Source organism: Hoplias malabaricus, chromosome 12, assembly GCF_029633855.1.
Source record: "Hoplias malabaricus isolate fHopMal1 chromosome 12, fHopMal1.hap1, whole genome shotgun sequence".
NCBI lineage: Eukaryota > Metazoa > Chordata > Actinopteri > Characiformes > Erythrinidae > Hoplias > Hoplias malabaricus.
In genome coordinates this window covers 31,847,253-31,861,127 of record NC_089811.1, presented here as the reverse complement: position 1 = coordinate 31,861,127, position 13,875 = coordinate 31,847,253, and the positions used below count along the sequence as shown (strand labels likewise).

The 13,875-nt window shown below is 38.1% G+C and overlaps 2 protein-coding genes across 2 annotated transcripts in view; one reads left to right on the top strand and one right to left on the bottom strand.

Moving 5' to 3' along the window:
* itga6a (integrin, alpha 6a) overlaps window positions 1-8,604 on the top strand; it is a 28,222-nt gene extending 19,618 nt beyond the window's left edge. Inside the window, exons 12-25 of the mRNA XM_066685996.1 lie at window positions 376-545; window positions 767-910; window positions 1,087-1,202; window positions 1,345-1,504; window positions 2,302-2,385; window positions 2,473-2,552; window positions 2,675-2,752; window positions 2,837-2,939; window positions 3,093-3,269; window positions 3,703-3,804; window positions 3,898-4,008; window positions 4,108-4,206; window positions 4,528-4,653; window positions 6,013-8,604. Of these exons, the coding sequence (XP_066542093.1) occupies window positions 376-545; window positions 767-910; window positions 1,087-1,202; window positions 1,345-1,504; window positions 2,302-2,385; window positions 2,473-2,552; window positions 2,675-2,752; window positions 2,837-2,939; window positions 3,093-3,269; window positions 3,703-3,804; window positions 3,898-4,008; window positions 4,108-4,206; window positions 4,528-4,653; window positions 6,013-6,177 (1,715 nt within the window). The 3' untranslated portion in view covers window positions 6,178-8,604. The remainder of the gene's footprint in view (window positions 1-375; window positions 546-766; window positions 911-1,086; window positions 1,203-1,344; window positions 1,505-2,301; window positions 2,386-2,472; window positions 2,553-2,674; window positions 2,753-2,836; window positions 2,940-3,092; window positions 3,270-3,702; window positions 3,805-3,897; window positions 4,009-4,107; window positions 4,207-4,527; window positions 4,654-6,012) is intronic.
* Window positions 8,605-8,614: 10 nt separating this feature from the next.
* On the bottom strand, window positions 8,615-13,841 carry cybrd1 (cytochrome b reductase 1). The gene is made up of 4 exons (XM_066685997.1): window positions 13,348-13,841; window positions 11,081-11,289; window positions 10,821-10,975; window positions 8,615-9,720 (listed from the first exon to the last, which is right to left on the bottom strand). The coding sequence occupies exons 1-4, from the start codon at window positions 13,532-13,534 to the stop codon at window positions 9,507-9,509; spliced, it is 765 nt and encodes a 254-aa protein (XP_066542094.1). The 5' UTR covers window positions 13,535-13,841; the 3' UTR covers window positions 8,615-9,506.
* Window positions 13,842-13,875: the final 34 nt, after the last annotated feature.

Sequence of the window (13,875 nt, the reverse complement as noted above, 5' to 3'; positions counted from 1 at the left end):
TTTGATTCAAAATATCATCTGTGATGTGTTGAGAGGGAATGAAATGTAGTTTCTCCAGGACACGGTGCTAACATTAGTTCTATCTGAAAGAAGAGCTGTAGTTCCCAGTTCAACACCGACCTGTTGCTCTCTGCGACGAGAGAGAGAGAGAGAGAGAGAATATCTGTGCGCATTCTGTCAAGAAGGCAATATAGACCTATAGCCAACGACGTCAAATGCTCCCCAGGTCCTAGTGCACCGAAGTTTCATTACATTGTTAGTATGGATACAGAGAGAACCGTTATTGAAAATGAAAGAATTTTGGAGTACAATCCCTCTACGTCCATGGCCACAACAAAGCACATATCATAACTATAATATGTTTGTCCTCTGCAGTGATTTCCTACACACTGGAAGCAGAGTCACTCCGCAGGAAGCAAGGTTTATCTTCAAGAATCTCCTTCTCGGATAAGAAGCCAAGTGATCAGGACTTCCAGTCTACAGGAACACTGGAGTTGAAAGGCCAGAACAAGACAGCCTGCCTGAAAGCCAATCTAAGACTACAGGTACCTGCTCTCATTTTTTAATCACTGCAATTGTGGGATTTTTGTTACCCTTGTACTTTTATCTTTTCAATTAAAATATAATAGGGACCATACACCACTTTGTAGACTTTCATTTGTTTAGGCTAGATCTCCAGAGACTCAGGGCTATCCAAATAAACTGTTACAAATATTTTCAGCAAGAATGTTAAAAAAAATGAATGTGTTGAAACATTTTGTTTCAGGAGAATATCAAGGATAAGCTGAGAGCAATTCCCTTCGAGGTGTCCATGGGTATTAAAAGTGCTAAAAGAGGAAAGAGACAAAACACTCTGCCAGAGCTGTTGCCAGTACTGGACTCCAGACTGTCCGGCAAGGCCAGCACTGAGGTAAGCATATTACAAGGCATAGACCATGCAGCTCATGCATTGGACTTCTCAGTTCTATTTATTCAATCCCAGTCAATGTTTACTTTTATGACTCTCAACAGGACTACAATTAACATTATATAGATTTCTTATTTAGAATAGGAGTGTACTAAATGGCTGTTTTTTTTCTCTCCAAGGTACATTTTCTAAAGGAGGGCTGTGGGACTGACAACATCTGCCAGAGTGCCCTGCAGCTCCAGTACAGATTCTGTTACAGAGCGTCCAATCAGGATGTCTTTCCTCCATTACCTACGTGAGTACCCATGCAGTAATCAGACATGTTAAAATTATAGTGAATTAATAAAAACATAAACACATATAGCATCTTTTTGGATTAGAGCTATGTTCAGACAGATCTCCACTGGCACTCTTGCACATTTTGTTTTCCATATCAGGAAAAACGGTGTGGCAGTGATATCTCTCAGTGACCAAAAGGACATTGTTCTGGAGATCACTGTGAACAACAGGAATGGAGATGATGCTCATGAAGCCAAACTAGTGGGAATGTTTGGGGATTTACTCTCCTACTCTGGATTCAGATCCCAAAAAAACACAGTGAGTAGCAAAAACTATTAAACTAACTGTTTTATTACTATAATATTTTACAGTGACATAGAGGAACACTGAATATTTATGTATTTAATTTTAATTTATAGAGTGGTGTACATTCCACAGAATTACACTGTATAGTCCTTAAGTTTATTGACACCAACTCGTACATCAGTTCTTAATTTAGGGTTAAAATTAGGAGTTTGACTCCCTTAACTGCAGTATTAAGATTTCTGAACGTTTCTTGGAGTATTTGATTGCATTCTGCCATAAGAGCATTACTAAGCTACATTACTCATGAAACTGCAGTTTTACCTTTCCACGGCCCAGTGCTGGGGACTTTATACCCGTCTAGCTGACGGAAGGAGGTAATCGCAGGAGACTTTTAATAAACACAAAAAGGGAACTAAAGAGAGAGACAAAAGCGAACTAGACAAACTCACTATGCAAGACAAATTTAACCCATAGAACAAAAACAATACAAAGACCTTGAAACAAAAACAATGAACACTAAACAGAAACTAAACAAAACAAAGGGACTAATACTAAACAAGGCTAAACACAGAGAAAATAAACAAGAACAGGCTAAACACTTAACAGAGATGATGAACACAAAACAGAGACTAAACTATAAACAACAAGGCTAAACACAAAGTCTAGGACATTAAACACAAGAGCTTAACACTAAACACTGGGCTAAACACTAAACAAGAACAGATCTAAAGGGGCAAGACACTAAACCATAAGATAAACATTAAACAAGGCTAAACAAATTTGTTAATTTTTTTGTTTAAATTCTTTAGGACAAGCAGGTGATCTGTGTGGCTAATCAAAATGGTTCCCAAGCAGACTGTGAGCTGGGGAATCCCTTCAAAAGAGACTCTGAGGTAAAGTCTTTGCGCAGGTGTTTATCGCACTTCACACAGGTGTTTATCACACAGTTTCTTTCATGCTGACTTATAAATATCTTTCAGGTCACATTTTACATCATACTCAGCACTGCAAAGATATCTGTGAGCACCACAGAGGTGGAGGTTGATCTGGAGTTAGAGACGTAAGTTGTTCGTTATAAACTAAATTTGTATTGGGTTTTAGATTAGGGATGAATATTTTGCTGATTTCATTGTTTCCAGAAAGCCTTTGGAGTACTGATTTAAAATGGATTTTCCTCAACAGAACCAGCCTGCAGGAGGGTTTGGGAAGAAAAAAAGCTAAAGCTAAAGTCATAATAGAGCTTCTACTGTCAGTGCAAGGGTATGGATAATCGCATTTTATACTATATACATGTGAACCTGGCTGATACTGCGACTGATTCTTTGTTTTCTTACTGTGGATTAGGGTTGCCAAGCCCTCTCAGGTATATTTTGGGGGGGATGTTAGAGGTGAAAGTTCCATGAAGTCAGAGGAGGAAGTTGGGAGTTTGATTGAATATGAATTCAGAGTAAGTCTGTACTGTTCGGTTCATTGCAAATTATGTCATTTAATTTTCTTCTAAATATAAAATGTAATTAAATATTTTACATTTAAAATGGAAATGCTGTGATTATGCATTGAGAAAATACTGTGACTGAAAGAATGACTGCTTGTATTCCAGGTAATAAATTTGGGCAAGCCATTAAAATCATTCGGCACAGCCTTTCTCAATATTCAATGGCCTAAAGAAAGTGCTGTAGGGAAATGGCTCCTGTATCTGGTGAAGATCAACTCTAAACAATTGGAGGAAATCACCTGTTCCCCTGAGACTGAGATCAACCCCCTGGGCCTGACAGAGGTATGGTTTTAGTGTTCTTTTTTATTTACACTTTCAAAACACTTTTGAAAGTGCCCAAAGGCGTGGTCAAGCTAGCTATAGTTTGCAGTTTTGACATTCGAATGCCAAACAAATGCAGCCCCACCCATTCTAAGACATTCAAAGACTTCCCCTCAAAATATGACATCAATGTCAGGATGCTTGTGTAAGTGGTCTTATGCTTCCTAGAAGAAACAACAATCTGCTGTTGCACTATCATAGAAACCATTCTAAAAAATTGAAAATTTGGAAAACAAAAATTATGTTGAGGTCTAGTCTAGAGTCCAGAATTATGATGGAAACTTAATATGATTGACAGTCAAATAGAAACACCTCTTTATTCTGATTGATTCACAGGCAAGTAAATTGCTGATATGTACCTTACCATTTATTTTTTTTTATGCTCTTCTTCCAGGGTTCCTCTTTGTCCAGGCGGAAACGCAGTTCAGAAGGAAGTAGATCATCTGATGCAAGCAAAAAATTTCTCTTCACAGATCACAGGAAACACAAAACTCTGGTGAATGAATTGACTTTCTTGGATATTGTTTTTATCAGTCATTTTCCTTTATCTGTGTGAAGAAAACTAACACTATTTAATGTAATTTTAAAGTCATGTCCAGGAGATGTAAAATGTGTGGAGATTAAGTGCCCTCTGCTGAATTTGGACAGTAGTGCAGACATTATTCTGAGGTCTCGCCTTTGGAACTCTACTTTCCTTGAAGTAATTATAATGTCATTTAATTCAATATATGTAAACCGTATTTATTTTAATGTTCCCTCAGATTGACATCTAAAATATTTCCTCTTTTCTCTTGAGCAGGATTTTGCTTCTTATAATTATCTTGATTTAATAGTGAAAGCTTCCATCAGTCTTGATGTTTCTGCAGAGAACATTGTGCTGAGGAATGCTGAGACACAGGTAATATTTGTTATTTGCTATTTTGATCATCTTAATTTGTAATAAATCACATTGACCTCATTAATGCTTCTGGCTGAATATTGTCAAATTCTCAGAGCAATGTTCTAGTATGTAGCACAAGTACTTCCTAGAAGAGTATAGATTGCAATAGACTGGGCAACTGCTAATAACCTTAATTTCATGACAAAATAAGCGTTGAATGAGCATGTGTAAATAAAAAATGTAACATGTTAGTACATACATTCTGAGGTTTCTTTCTTTTCTCCCTGAAGCATAACCCCTTCTCTAACAGTTAATATGTTCATTTCCCCTCTGCTGAAGGTAAGAGTGACTGTGTTCTCTGAAAACACTGTGGCTCATTATGGTGGCGTTCCTTGGTGGATAATCCTGGTGGCCGTACTAGCAGGCATACTGATGCTGGCTCTGTTAGTTCTTTTACTCTGGAAGGTAAGTCTAGCAGATGGTTATTTTTGACACATTGTTTTGACATGTATTATAATAAAGCTTACATCTAAATAACCTACAGATGGGTGACTGACTAAAGAAAATCTCCTTTCCACCACAATATCTAACTTTATTTACTTATGTCTTTCCCACACTTTTAATGTTTTTTAGTGTCAGTTAAGTCACTTTCCTTTGAAATACTAGTCTTTTGAACAGTCTTTGTGACGGATCATCTGTGCCCTGACCCTACCATCTTTAACCCAATACTGAACCACTTTTCAAGGTCATTTCACTTTTGGTACACAATGGGGTCTGGGCCTGCTCTGCATTTCTATTAGGTGTACGTGTAAGTTTAAAGAGTTTATTTTAAGAAAACAGACCTAAATATAGGTATTAATATTCTAGTTTCACAATTTAAATCATTTTAATCATTTTTAAATTGTCTAAATCTAAATTTTCATGTATGTCTGGATACAGTATTATTCCTGTGCTTTTGCAGTATTTTTTCTTTGATGGAACTCTTGAAATAAATGTTTCTCACTTACCGTTTTCTAACTAAAAAAAGTTTAAACTTATTTGTACACCTAATACATGCCAGAGAGATAAGATGTTAACTGCTTACTTGTATCATGCAGTTTACATTATTTTGTGCCTTTAATTTTCTCACCTATCTGTTTATAATGGATATTGACTTTTATTACTACAAATTTTGTGAAATAATAAATATATTAGATGTTGTTAACAAATTGCTCATATTGCAATGCCTTTCATTGTGCAATAGAACTGTTTTTTTACATCCGTGTTTGATCACCCACCTTGCTCCCTCTGTAGTGCGGTTTCTTCAAGCGTGCCCAAAAAGACCAATTTGATGCAGCGTATCACAAAGCTGAGATCCATGCTCAGCCCTCAGACAAAGACAAGCTCTCCACAGAGGCCTAGAGGCCTTGCCTGGGTAAAATATTATCAAAGCGCCGAAGTACCCCAATCTGCAGTGGCACAGCTTTAACAGCCATTAACACATCTTTTGCTTTGCCAAAAGACAACAAGAAAGGAAAAAGAGCTTTCTTGTGAACCATGTGCCTTGCTTGTCAATGCTGTGTGAATTTGAATACGTGTAATGATTATGCTTTCTTCTTTGCACGTGCTGTGTTGCTTTTCATATTTCTCTAGCAGATCTCTAACTTTTCTTTTACTTTTGTTCCAGTTGAATTTTAAAAAGCTCAAATACCAGATTGTGATGAATGCATTCTACATTTGTGAAGCATGCTCTTTCAGTGTTATGCACTCGCCAAGCTTGCATTTCAAACTTTCTAACACCAATGTGTCATACATCTTTTATTTTCTCTGTGCTCTTTCTATCAGTGTGGATTTTTCAAACGCTCCAAGAATGATGACAGCGTTCCCAAGTACCATGCTGTGAGGATCCGAAAGGAGACACGTAACTTTAAAGATGATGATGTCATGTTTGATCCCTTTGAGAAGAAGCAGTGGATGACCACATGGAATGAAAATGAGAGTTACTCCTGAGAGGCTGACCTCACCAGTCTGACACGCTGTAGGACCATCCAGTGTGCAGTAAAGATACAAGGGCATGGATTCAGGACCTAATACATGTCTGTGTTGTCGGACTGAAGAAACTAAAAGACTCTTTTTCCATGCACTGGATTGCTATATCCAAGAAAAATAACAGGCACATGTTGGATATATTTGGGGTTTGTTTAGCTGAAAAGTCTTTACACAAGGACTCAAGCAAACTTTGCCTTCTGGCTATTAACTTTTTAGATGATTCCAAAAATAATGAGACTGAACTTGGTATGTTTCAATTCTGTAAATATCTAAGTGTGTTGTTTATTTATTTTCTTTTTACAGTGCCAAAGATTCTGCAAGTCCTACAAGTCTCAAAAAATGTGAAATAAGATTATGTCAAAGGTTTAACAAAATGGTAGGGTTTTGGATTTAGAAGTTTGTAATGTACATTAGAAGAACACCATGGTAATGTATCACACTGATGAAAGTGAAACATTATTCATAAGAAATACTGTTTATATGGCAATGTTTTTTATTTTTTTCATTTCTGGGGTCTCTGGCCTATGTACAGTGGTGCTTGGAAGTTTGTGAACCCTTTAGAAGTTTCTGTATTTCTGCATAAGGTTACACATGTGACATTCCTAAAAGTAGCTAAAGAGAATCAAATCCAACAAATGAGATAGGAAAAAAAATTATACTTAATTATACAAGTCATTTACTTGAGGAAAATGATCCCATATTACATATCTGTGAGTGGCACAAGGGTGTGAAACTTCAAGCAGCTTCAACTATGTTACATTGGTGGGTTTCCATGAACTGCTTGCTTCTGGGCCTTCCACAAAATTTCTACTCAAAGTCTCAAAACATTAACTACATTCTTCTGTAGTCTTTCATTTTTTAGAACATGTGCTTGGGCTCGTTGTCTTGCTGCATGATCGTTTGCTTTGAGATTCATCTCATGGACAGATGTCATGACATTGTCCTTTAGAACATGCTGCTATAACGTATTGTTCCATCAATAATGGCATGATGTCCTGACCTAGATGGAGCAAAACAGGCCTAAACCATGTTTCACAGATGGGATGAGGTATTTATGTTGGAATGCAATTTTTTCTTTTCTTCAAACTAATGCTTCTCATTTAAACCAAAACTTTTTTTTATTTGGTCTCATCCATCCACAAAACATTGTTCCAGTAGACCTCTGGCTGTGTGAACTGTAGCAAACTTTACACAGGCAGAAATGTTCTTTTCTTAGAGAGCAGCAGTCTTTTACTTGCAACCCTGCCATGCACATCATTGTTCTCCTGATGGTGAACTCCTGAACATTAGCCAATGTGAGAAAGGCCTTTTATTTGCTTAGAAGTTACTTTGGGATCTTTTGTGACCTCGTGGACTATTACATGCCTAGTTCGACACAATCTGTCAGACTGGAGTGGTGGAGTGCAAACCATTTAGAGAGGGTTTTGTAACATTTTCTAACCCGATCTTCATCAGCAACTCTTCTTTTGAGGTCCTCAGAAATCCCGTTTGTGCCATGATACACTTTCACTTCACTGTCACCCCATTGAATATAAACACGACTCTAATTTTATCAAATTATCTGGTAATCTGAAAGGTTTGCATACTTTTGAAACTCACAGGTCTGTAATGTTGGATAATGTTCCACAAGGAATAAAAGACCAAGTGTAATATTTATCTCTCTTTTTTGGACTTCTTATTAAAGTTTCAGTCAAATTTATGCAGAAATAAAAAATAAATTCACACACTTCCAAGCACCATTGTATTGTGCGTTCAAGTGTTTCACTGTTATAATGCAGCTAATCTAGTTCAATTCACTTACAGGGGAACTCCACAAGTTATATTTTGAATAATTTGACTGAGATAGGAACCAGAGGTCACAATGTCTATAAATGCATACGTACAGAGTAAATTCACCAGTGTTAAATTAACACTCTCAGCGTTAACACTGGTGAATTTTATTTTTTTACAATGGCATTTAGAGGCAAACACTTTAGACATCTGATTCCTATCACGACCGCTGTAAAGAAAAGTGAATGAGCAGTTAGATAAGCAGAATCAGGTGCAGACTACATCCATGGACTATGTAAAGGACAGTGCTATAATGTATAGTGACTGAATGAGCAAACAGTAAGTACTAAGTACTTCCGTGCCGTGTTATACACTCCTATGTACCGAGGACAGCAATGAGTATAAGCGTTTTGTACCAAGATCTTCTAATTTTGCTACTATACGCCACATTTTACATTGGTAGCTGAAATAAAGGATAATGTGAACTGTCTGAGGTCTGGAGTACGCCACACTGGGGTTAAGTAAACAATATCTGCTAACTGTATTTTAACTTGAAAAGAGGTGACGAAAACATTTAAACTGAAACAGAATATTTTTATTGATCATGGAAAAAAAAAATCACCATACAATAAAGCGGAGAACCTCTAAAGATTGTAATGATTTTCTTTGAAGGTTACATAACAGATGTCCACCTAAAAGCCTGAATATATCGCCCAGACAGTGAACAAGTCAGTTTTTTCATTCCTCTATAAAGCAAAGCGTATCAGCAGTTCCAGCATTTGAAAACATGGACCCAATCATGACAGGGACTAAGCAGAGTAACATGCTGACTGCAGTCAATTGTTGCTGGAGATATTCTGATTCAAAGCCTGTACTTTTGCAAAAATGTATTCTCAACAACAATCACAACATACACAAAGAAATCCAACAAAAATGTACGCTCCGAAGTCTCAAAATACCAAAACCTCTTGTGTCGTCTTGTGAAAATAAACTTTAATAAATATGTTTTTTCAGTTACTGAATGTATTGTAACTGTATTTGGAACTGCTAACTGTAGAACATTTTCCAAAATAGACAAATATAGTCAGAAACACTGATACAGGCAGAAAGTGACACTACAACTAGAAAAAGTTCTAATACATGAATAGTATTTCATTTTAACTGAAATGTATGATTTATTTTAAAATCAGCCCTATATAAAGTCCACACATTTTTTAAATAGCCATGGAGGCATTCTTGTGAAGAACTGTGTACTGATCATTGCATTATGCCTTATCTCTATATAACAAATACAAAAATAACTACTATCAAAATTGACATTCAACATTTCTGTAATAAAAAAGCATTTAATATTAGTAATAGTGAAAAACTAGCTCTGGTATTTAAATCCTTTTGTTTAAATAATGTGGTAGAATATATCTATATATGAAAATTAAGATTTTTTTGCTTGCTATGGAATGATAAACAATATTCAAAGGACGCTTCTTAAATTTGGTCCTCCACATTGCTGGTTGTCAACCTCACATTTTGCCATTCCTTCCATGGGCATCTCTGTTAGGTTCTGCGCCTGGTCTCACAGTCATCGCAGCATTTGGTGGTGCCAGCTCACTGGGTCTCTTCCACGAGGGTCGAGTGGCTATCCAGAGGATAAGACCCCCAAACACACTTAGCAGCAAGCCAAGGACATTAACAAATGTGGCTTCTGGAGGGGATTCTTTGTATTTTGGATCTTTCCTATGAAACAATTACAAAAGACGAATATCAGCTTTACTCTAAACACAGTATTAAACACAGCTGTTGCATGTTGGGGCAGCGGGTTGAGGGTGGCAGATGCCAACAGACTTAATAAATTGATCCGTAGAGCCAGTGAGGTTGTGGGTGTAGAGCTGGACTCGCTGACGGCAGTGTCTGAGAGGAGGGTGCTGTCTAAACTGCAGGCTATCATGGATAATGGCTCCCACCCTCTTTATCACATGGTAACGAGACACAGGAGCACGTTCAGTGCAAGACTCATTCAGCCAAAATGCACTACAGAGCGCCACAGGAGGTCATTCCTACCAGTAGCTACCAGACTTTATAACTCCACACTTAAAGCACGACACCTTTCACACGTACAGTAATAACAATAGAACAAATTTTTTAATTATGAGTGGAACAACTCAAATGTGCAATACTCATACTGCTGTATACAGTATATCCGTATTTATTATTATAGATGTGTACATATTGTAAAAAAATTCCTTTTGTGTTAAATTTTTATTAGAGTGTTTATTCTTTTACAACTGGCTGCTACTGTAATAATTGCAATTTCCCCCTGGGATCAATAAAGTATTTCTGATTCTGATTCTGATTAGACACATGTAAACCTATATCCCTCTATCATTTAGCCCTGTGATCTTCGGCTCATAGGGAGCTAATACAGTGTTTTTCAAGTTTTTTTTCATGGATATTATTATACAAGCTTTATGTGAAAAGCTGTGTCAGCAATGAGTGCACTGTAAAGTTGCTGAATTCACTGATTACAAGTGCCCATATAGTGTATGCTACATGTGTCTTGGTTGGGAAACAGCAACATTTTCAGGTCACTAACAAAGAACTGAAGCTAATAGCTGGTAATGCCACTGATGACTTAATTATAATTTCAGCGTGACAAGAATGACGTTTTGGAATTTGACCACAGTGGTTCCTGCAAAAAAACATGACACAAAGTAAGGAATACCAGTAATTACATATTTCACTGGACATGTTTTTTTATGAAGCAGTGCATCAGCATTTATCTTCTGAGCAGTCATAACCTGTAATTTTGTTTAAAAGACATATACAAGCATACTTACAGGCTGAAAATTAGCTTCTCAGTAATACCCATAAGAGCAGTAGCAATCACGCTAGTAAAGATAAACAGGCCACTGTAGACATGTATAGGCATAAATGCAGCTCGCAAGCACACTGGACTCAAGGGAAGGAGGTAGATGCCAATGCCCAGTACAATCTGTTCAATTAGAGAGTACAGAAAATGAGTAAATACCCACTACACAGAAAACAACAAGGGTTTCGACTTCAAACTTACTGATGTGGGAAATTATGTGCATCTTACCTGCAGTGAGTACAGTACAATGGCAGTTAATCCCACCCAGCTGTGCAGGCTGTACATGTTGGGAATATTCTGAGCATTATGGAAGTCAAACACGGCTACCAAAGAAATAGCAGCCAGGATGAAAGCCAGCACATTGAGGCCTGCATGAATGAACTTCATCATCAACTTGCTGCACTTCCATGTCCATGGAAGCCTATAGACAACAATTGCTGGAGGAACAGAATATCATGACTTAGTTTTATAAATGCCTTCTGTTAAAAACTTGCAATTGTTTACTACACTTAATATATTTATTTAGGTAATCAAAAACATTGTGGAATCGGAGTAAAAATGGGCAATAGGATCCCCAAAAGCCTTTACAAAGGCCAAGCACTTCCATAACACGAACAAATGTGCAACAAAAGGTGTCTGCCACATTTATCCCTTCTGTAGCAGTGAACACACACAATTTAGGGAACTACGGGCAGTCAGGATTTATGAGCAGGAGAGCACTGTTCCTTTGTTCCCCCGACCCCAATTGTCCTGCTGGTTGTGGGATTGAACTAGCAACCCTCCAGTCCCAAGTCTGCTTCTCTAACCATTATGCCATGCTACCCAAGCTCAATCCCAAATGGGTCACAACTCATTGTGCACAAACACAAAGCTTGGTTTTGTCAACCAAGGGTATATTCATAGGTGCCCTCTTTGCATCTTTACTGTGACCTTCAGTGAACACTACAAGGATACAGACTCTGTTACCCAAACTTTTTTGAGATACGATGAGTATATATAACAATGGACAAGTTTTGTTTATGGCTGCCGATTGGCCAAAGTTCAACAAGAAATTGGTTCTGAGGTTCAGCTAATTTATTGAATTGTTCATTTAAATGAATCAGATATCTGATTCAGCTAATACAGTTTGATGTCAGATTTCTTGCTGAAGCACAGGTCTCTATCTCAGGGCAAAATTTTATTATAAATATTAATGAAATTTAGTATGAAAAGTAACAGTGTCAATGTTAATGTAAAGTGAGCTACAATAAGCTATCCTTGTTTTAAGCATAAGATTTCAGATAAAGTTATAAAATTTAAATATTTATGTGAGTTGTGTAGGTGGCACAGTAGTGGTAGCCGGTGGTGTCACAGTCACACAGCTCCAGGGACCTGGATGTTGTGGGTTCGAGTCCCGTTTCGGGTGAATGTCTGTGAGGAGTTGGTGTGTTCTCCCCGTGTCTGCGTGGGTTTCCTCCGGGTGACTGTCTGTGAGGAGTGTGGTGTGTTCTCCCCGTGTCTGCGTGGGTTTCCTCCGGGTGACTGTCTGTGAGGAGTGTGGTGTGTTCTCCCCGTGTTTGTGTGGGTTTCCTCTGGGTGACTGTCTGTGAGGAGTTTGGTGTGTTCTCCCCGTGTCTGTGTGGGTTTTCTCTGGAGGTGTGTGTATGTGTTGCCCTGTAAAGACTGGTGCCCCCTCCAGGGTGTGTTCCTGCCTTGCGCCCAGTGATTCCGGGTAGGCTCTGGCCTCACCGTGACCCTGAACTGGATAAGCGGTTAAAGACAATGAATGAATGATATAGCTGTAGGCATGACAATATAAAGCTGGAAAATATCTATTGCTTTATGATGGTAAAGCATTTTGGATATATTGAACACCTCTGATCGACACGGTTTAATCACAATGATAAGTGTTTCTAGTGTAAGCTGTCTGAATTTTGTCTGTAGTCTCATTATAAATGTTCTATGGAATAGATTTAAAACACCCTGTAAAAGGAATGCGCAAGCGAGTGAACAATTTCAGAATCTGGCTACAATTAAGACTATCATGGCAACATCCCCCTGCACTCTCCAGTTTATATATTCTTTTAGTTAGGGGGACCAAACATATTCATACATACACACACACCGCTTGTCCTCACAGACACCACTATAAACCACGCCATTTTTAAAGGATCTGTGGAACAGATGACAGTAATCACAGCAATGGAGTCATCCATGTAAATTCCTATATTCCAAAGTGGAGGGCGTGAAACTCCTTTAAAACATTCAGCTCCTAATTTTAACACAGCGCCTAACCATGAAAAACAGCCACTTCCATGGTTTCCTTAAGAGGTCATGTGATCTGAAGAGACTCCAGATCCAAGTGTACTCAATATTATTCACTGTAAAATCCAAGGAAAATGTTAGTTAACCCACTATTCGACAAAACTTTGCAGCCCCACTGTGTTTAACTCTCGCGAATTATAAAGTTTCCCGCTATCACAGATGTAAGAAAATGTTGAAATCAGATTACTTACCAATACCTTGAAGAAAAATAAAGCCGATAACAACCAGAAGAGGATGCCAGTTGAACTCGGCCGGTCCTCCATCCCACCCCAGACCTTCCCTGTAAAATAAAACCCATCTGAGCACGAACACAACGGAAACGAAGCCCAGCGCCAAGGCGAGAAACAACAGCGCCAGAAAAAGCCTGTATTTTTCCATGTTCGTTCTTGTGGTGACCGTTAAGCACGCTGCCGTGATCTGCGAAGCACGAACTCTCACTGGAGGAATGTTGAGAGTTCACTTCAGGGTCTGGTTCATTCTCCAGCTGCTCTCAAGACCAACTTCGTCTGTGTTGTTTTCTCCTCAGTCTGTCATCGTTTTGTAACTTGCCACATCCACCACCATTACGCAAGGGATTGTGGCGAAATTCCTCAAAACTTTAAACAGGGTTTAATGTACTTGATCACGTGACACACCGCTCTATTATCATAATTATACTACAATACCTCCAGAGCACAGCAGCTCTACACTTATCACTTGTGTATGATTCTGTTTACTGC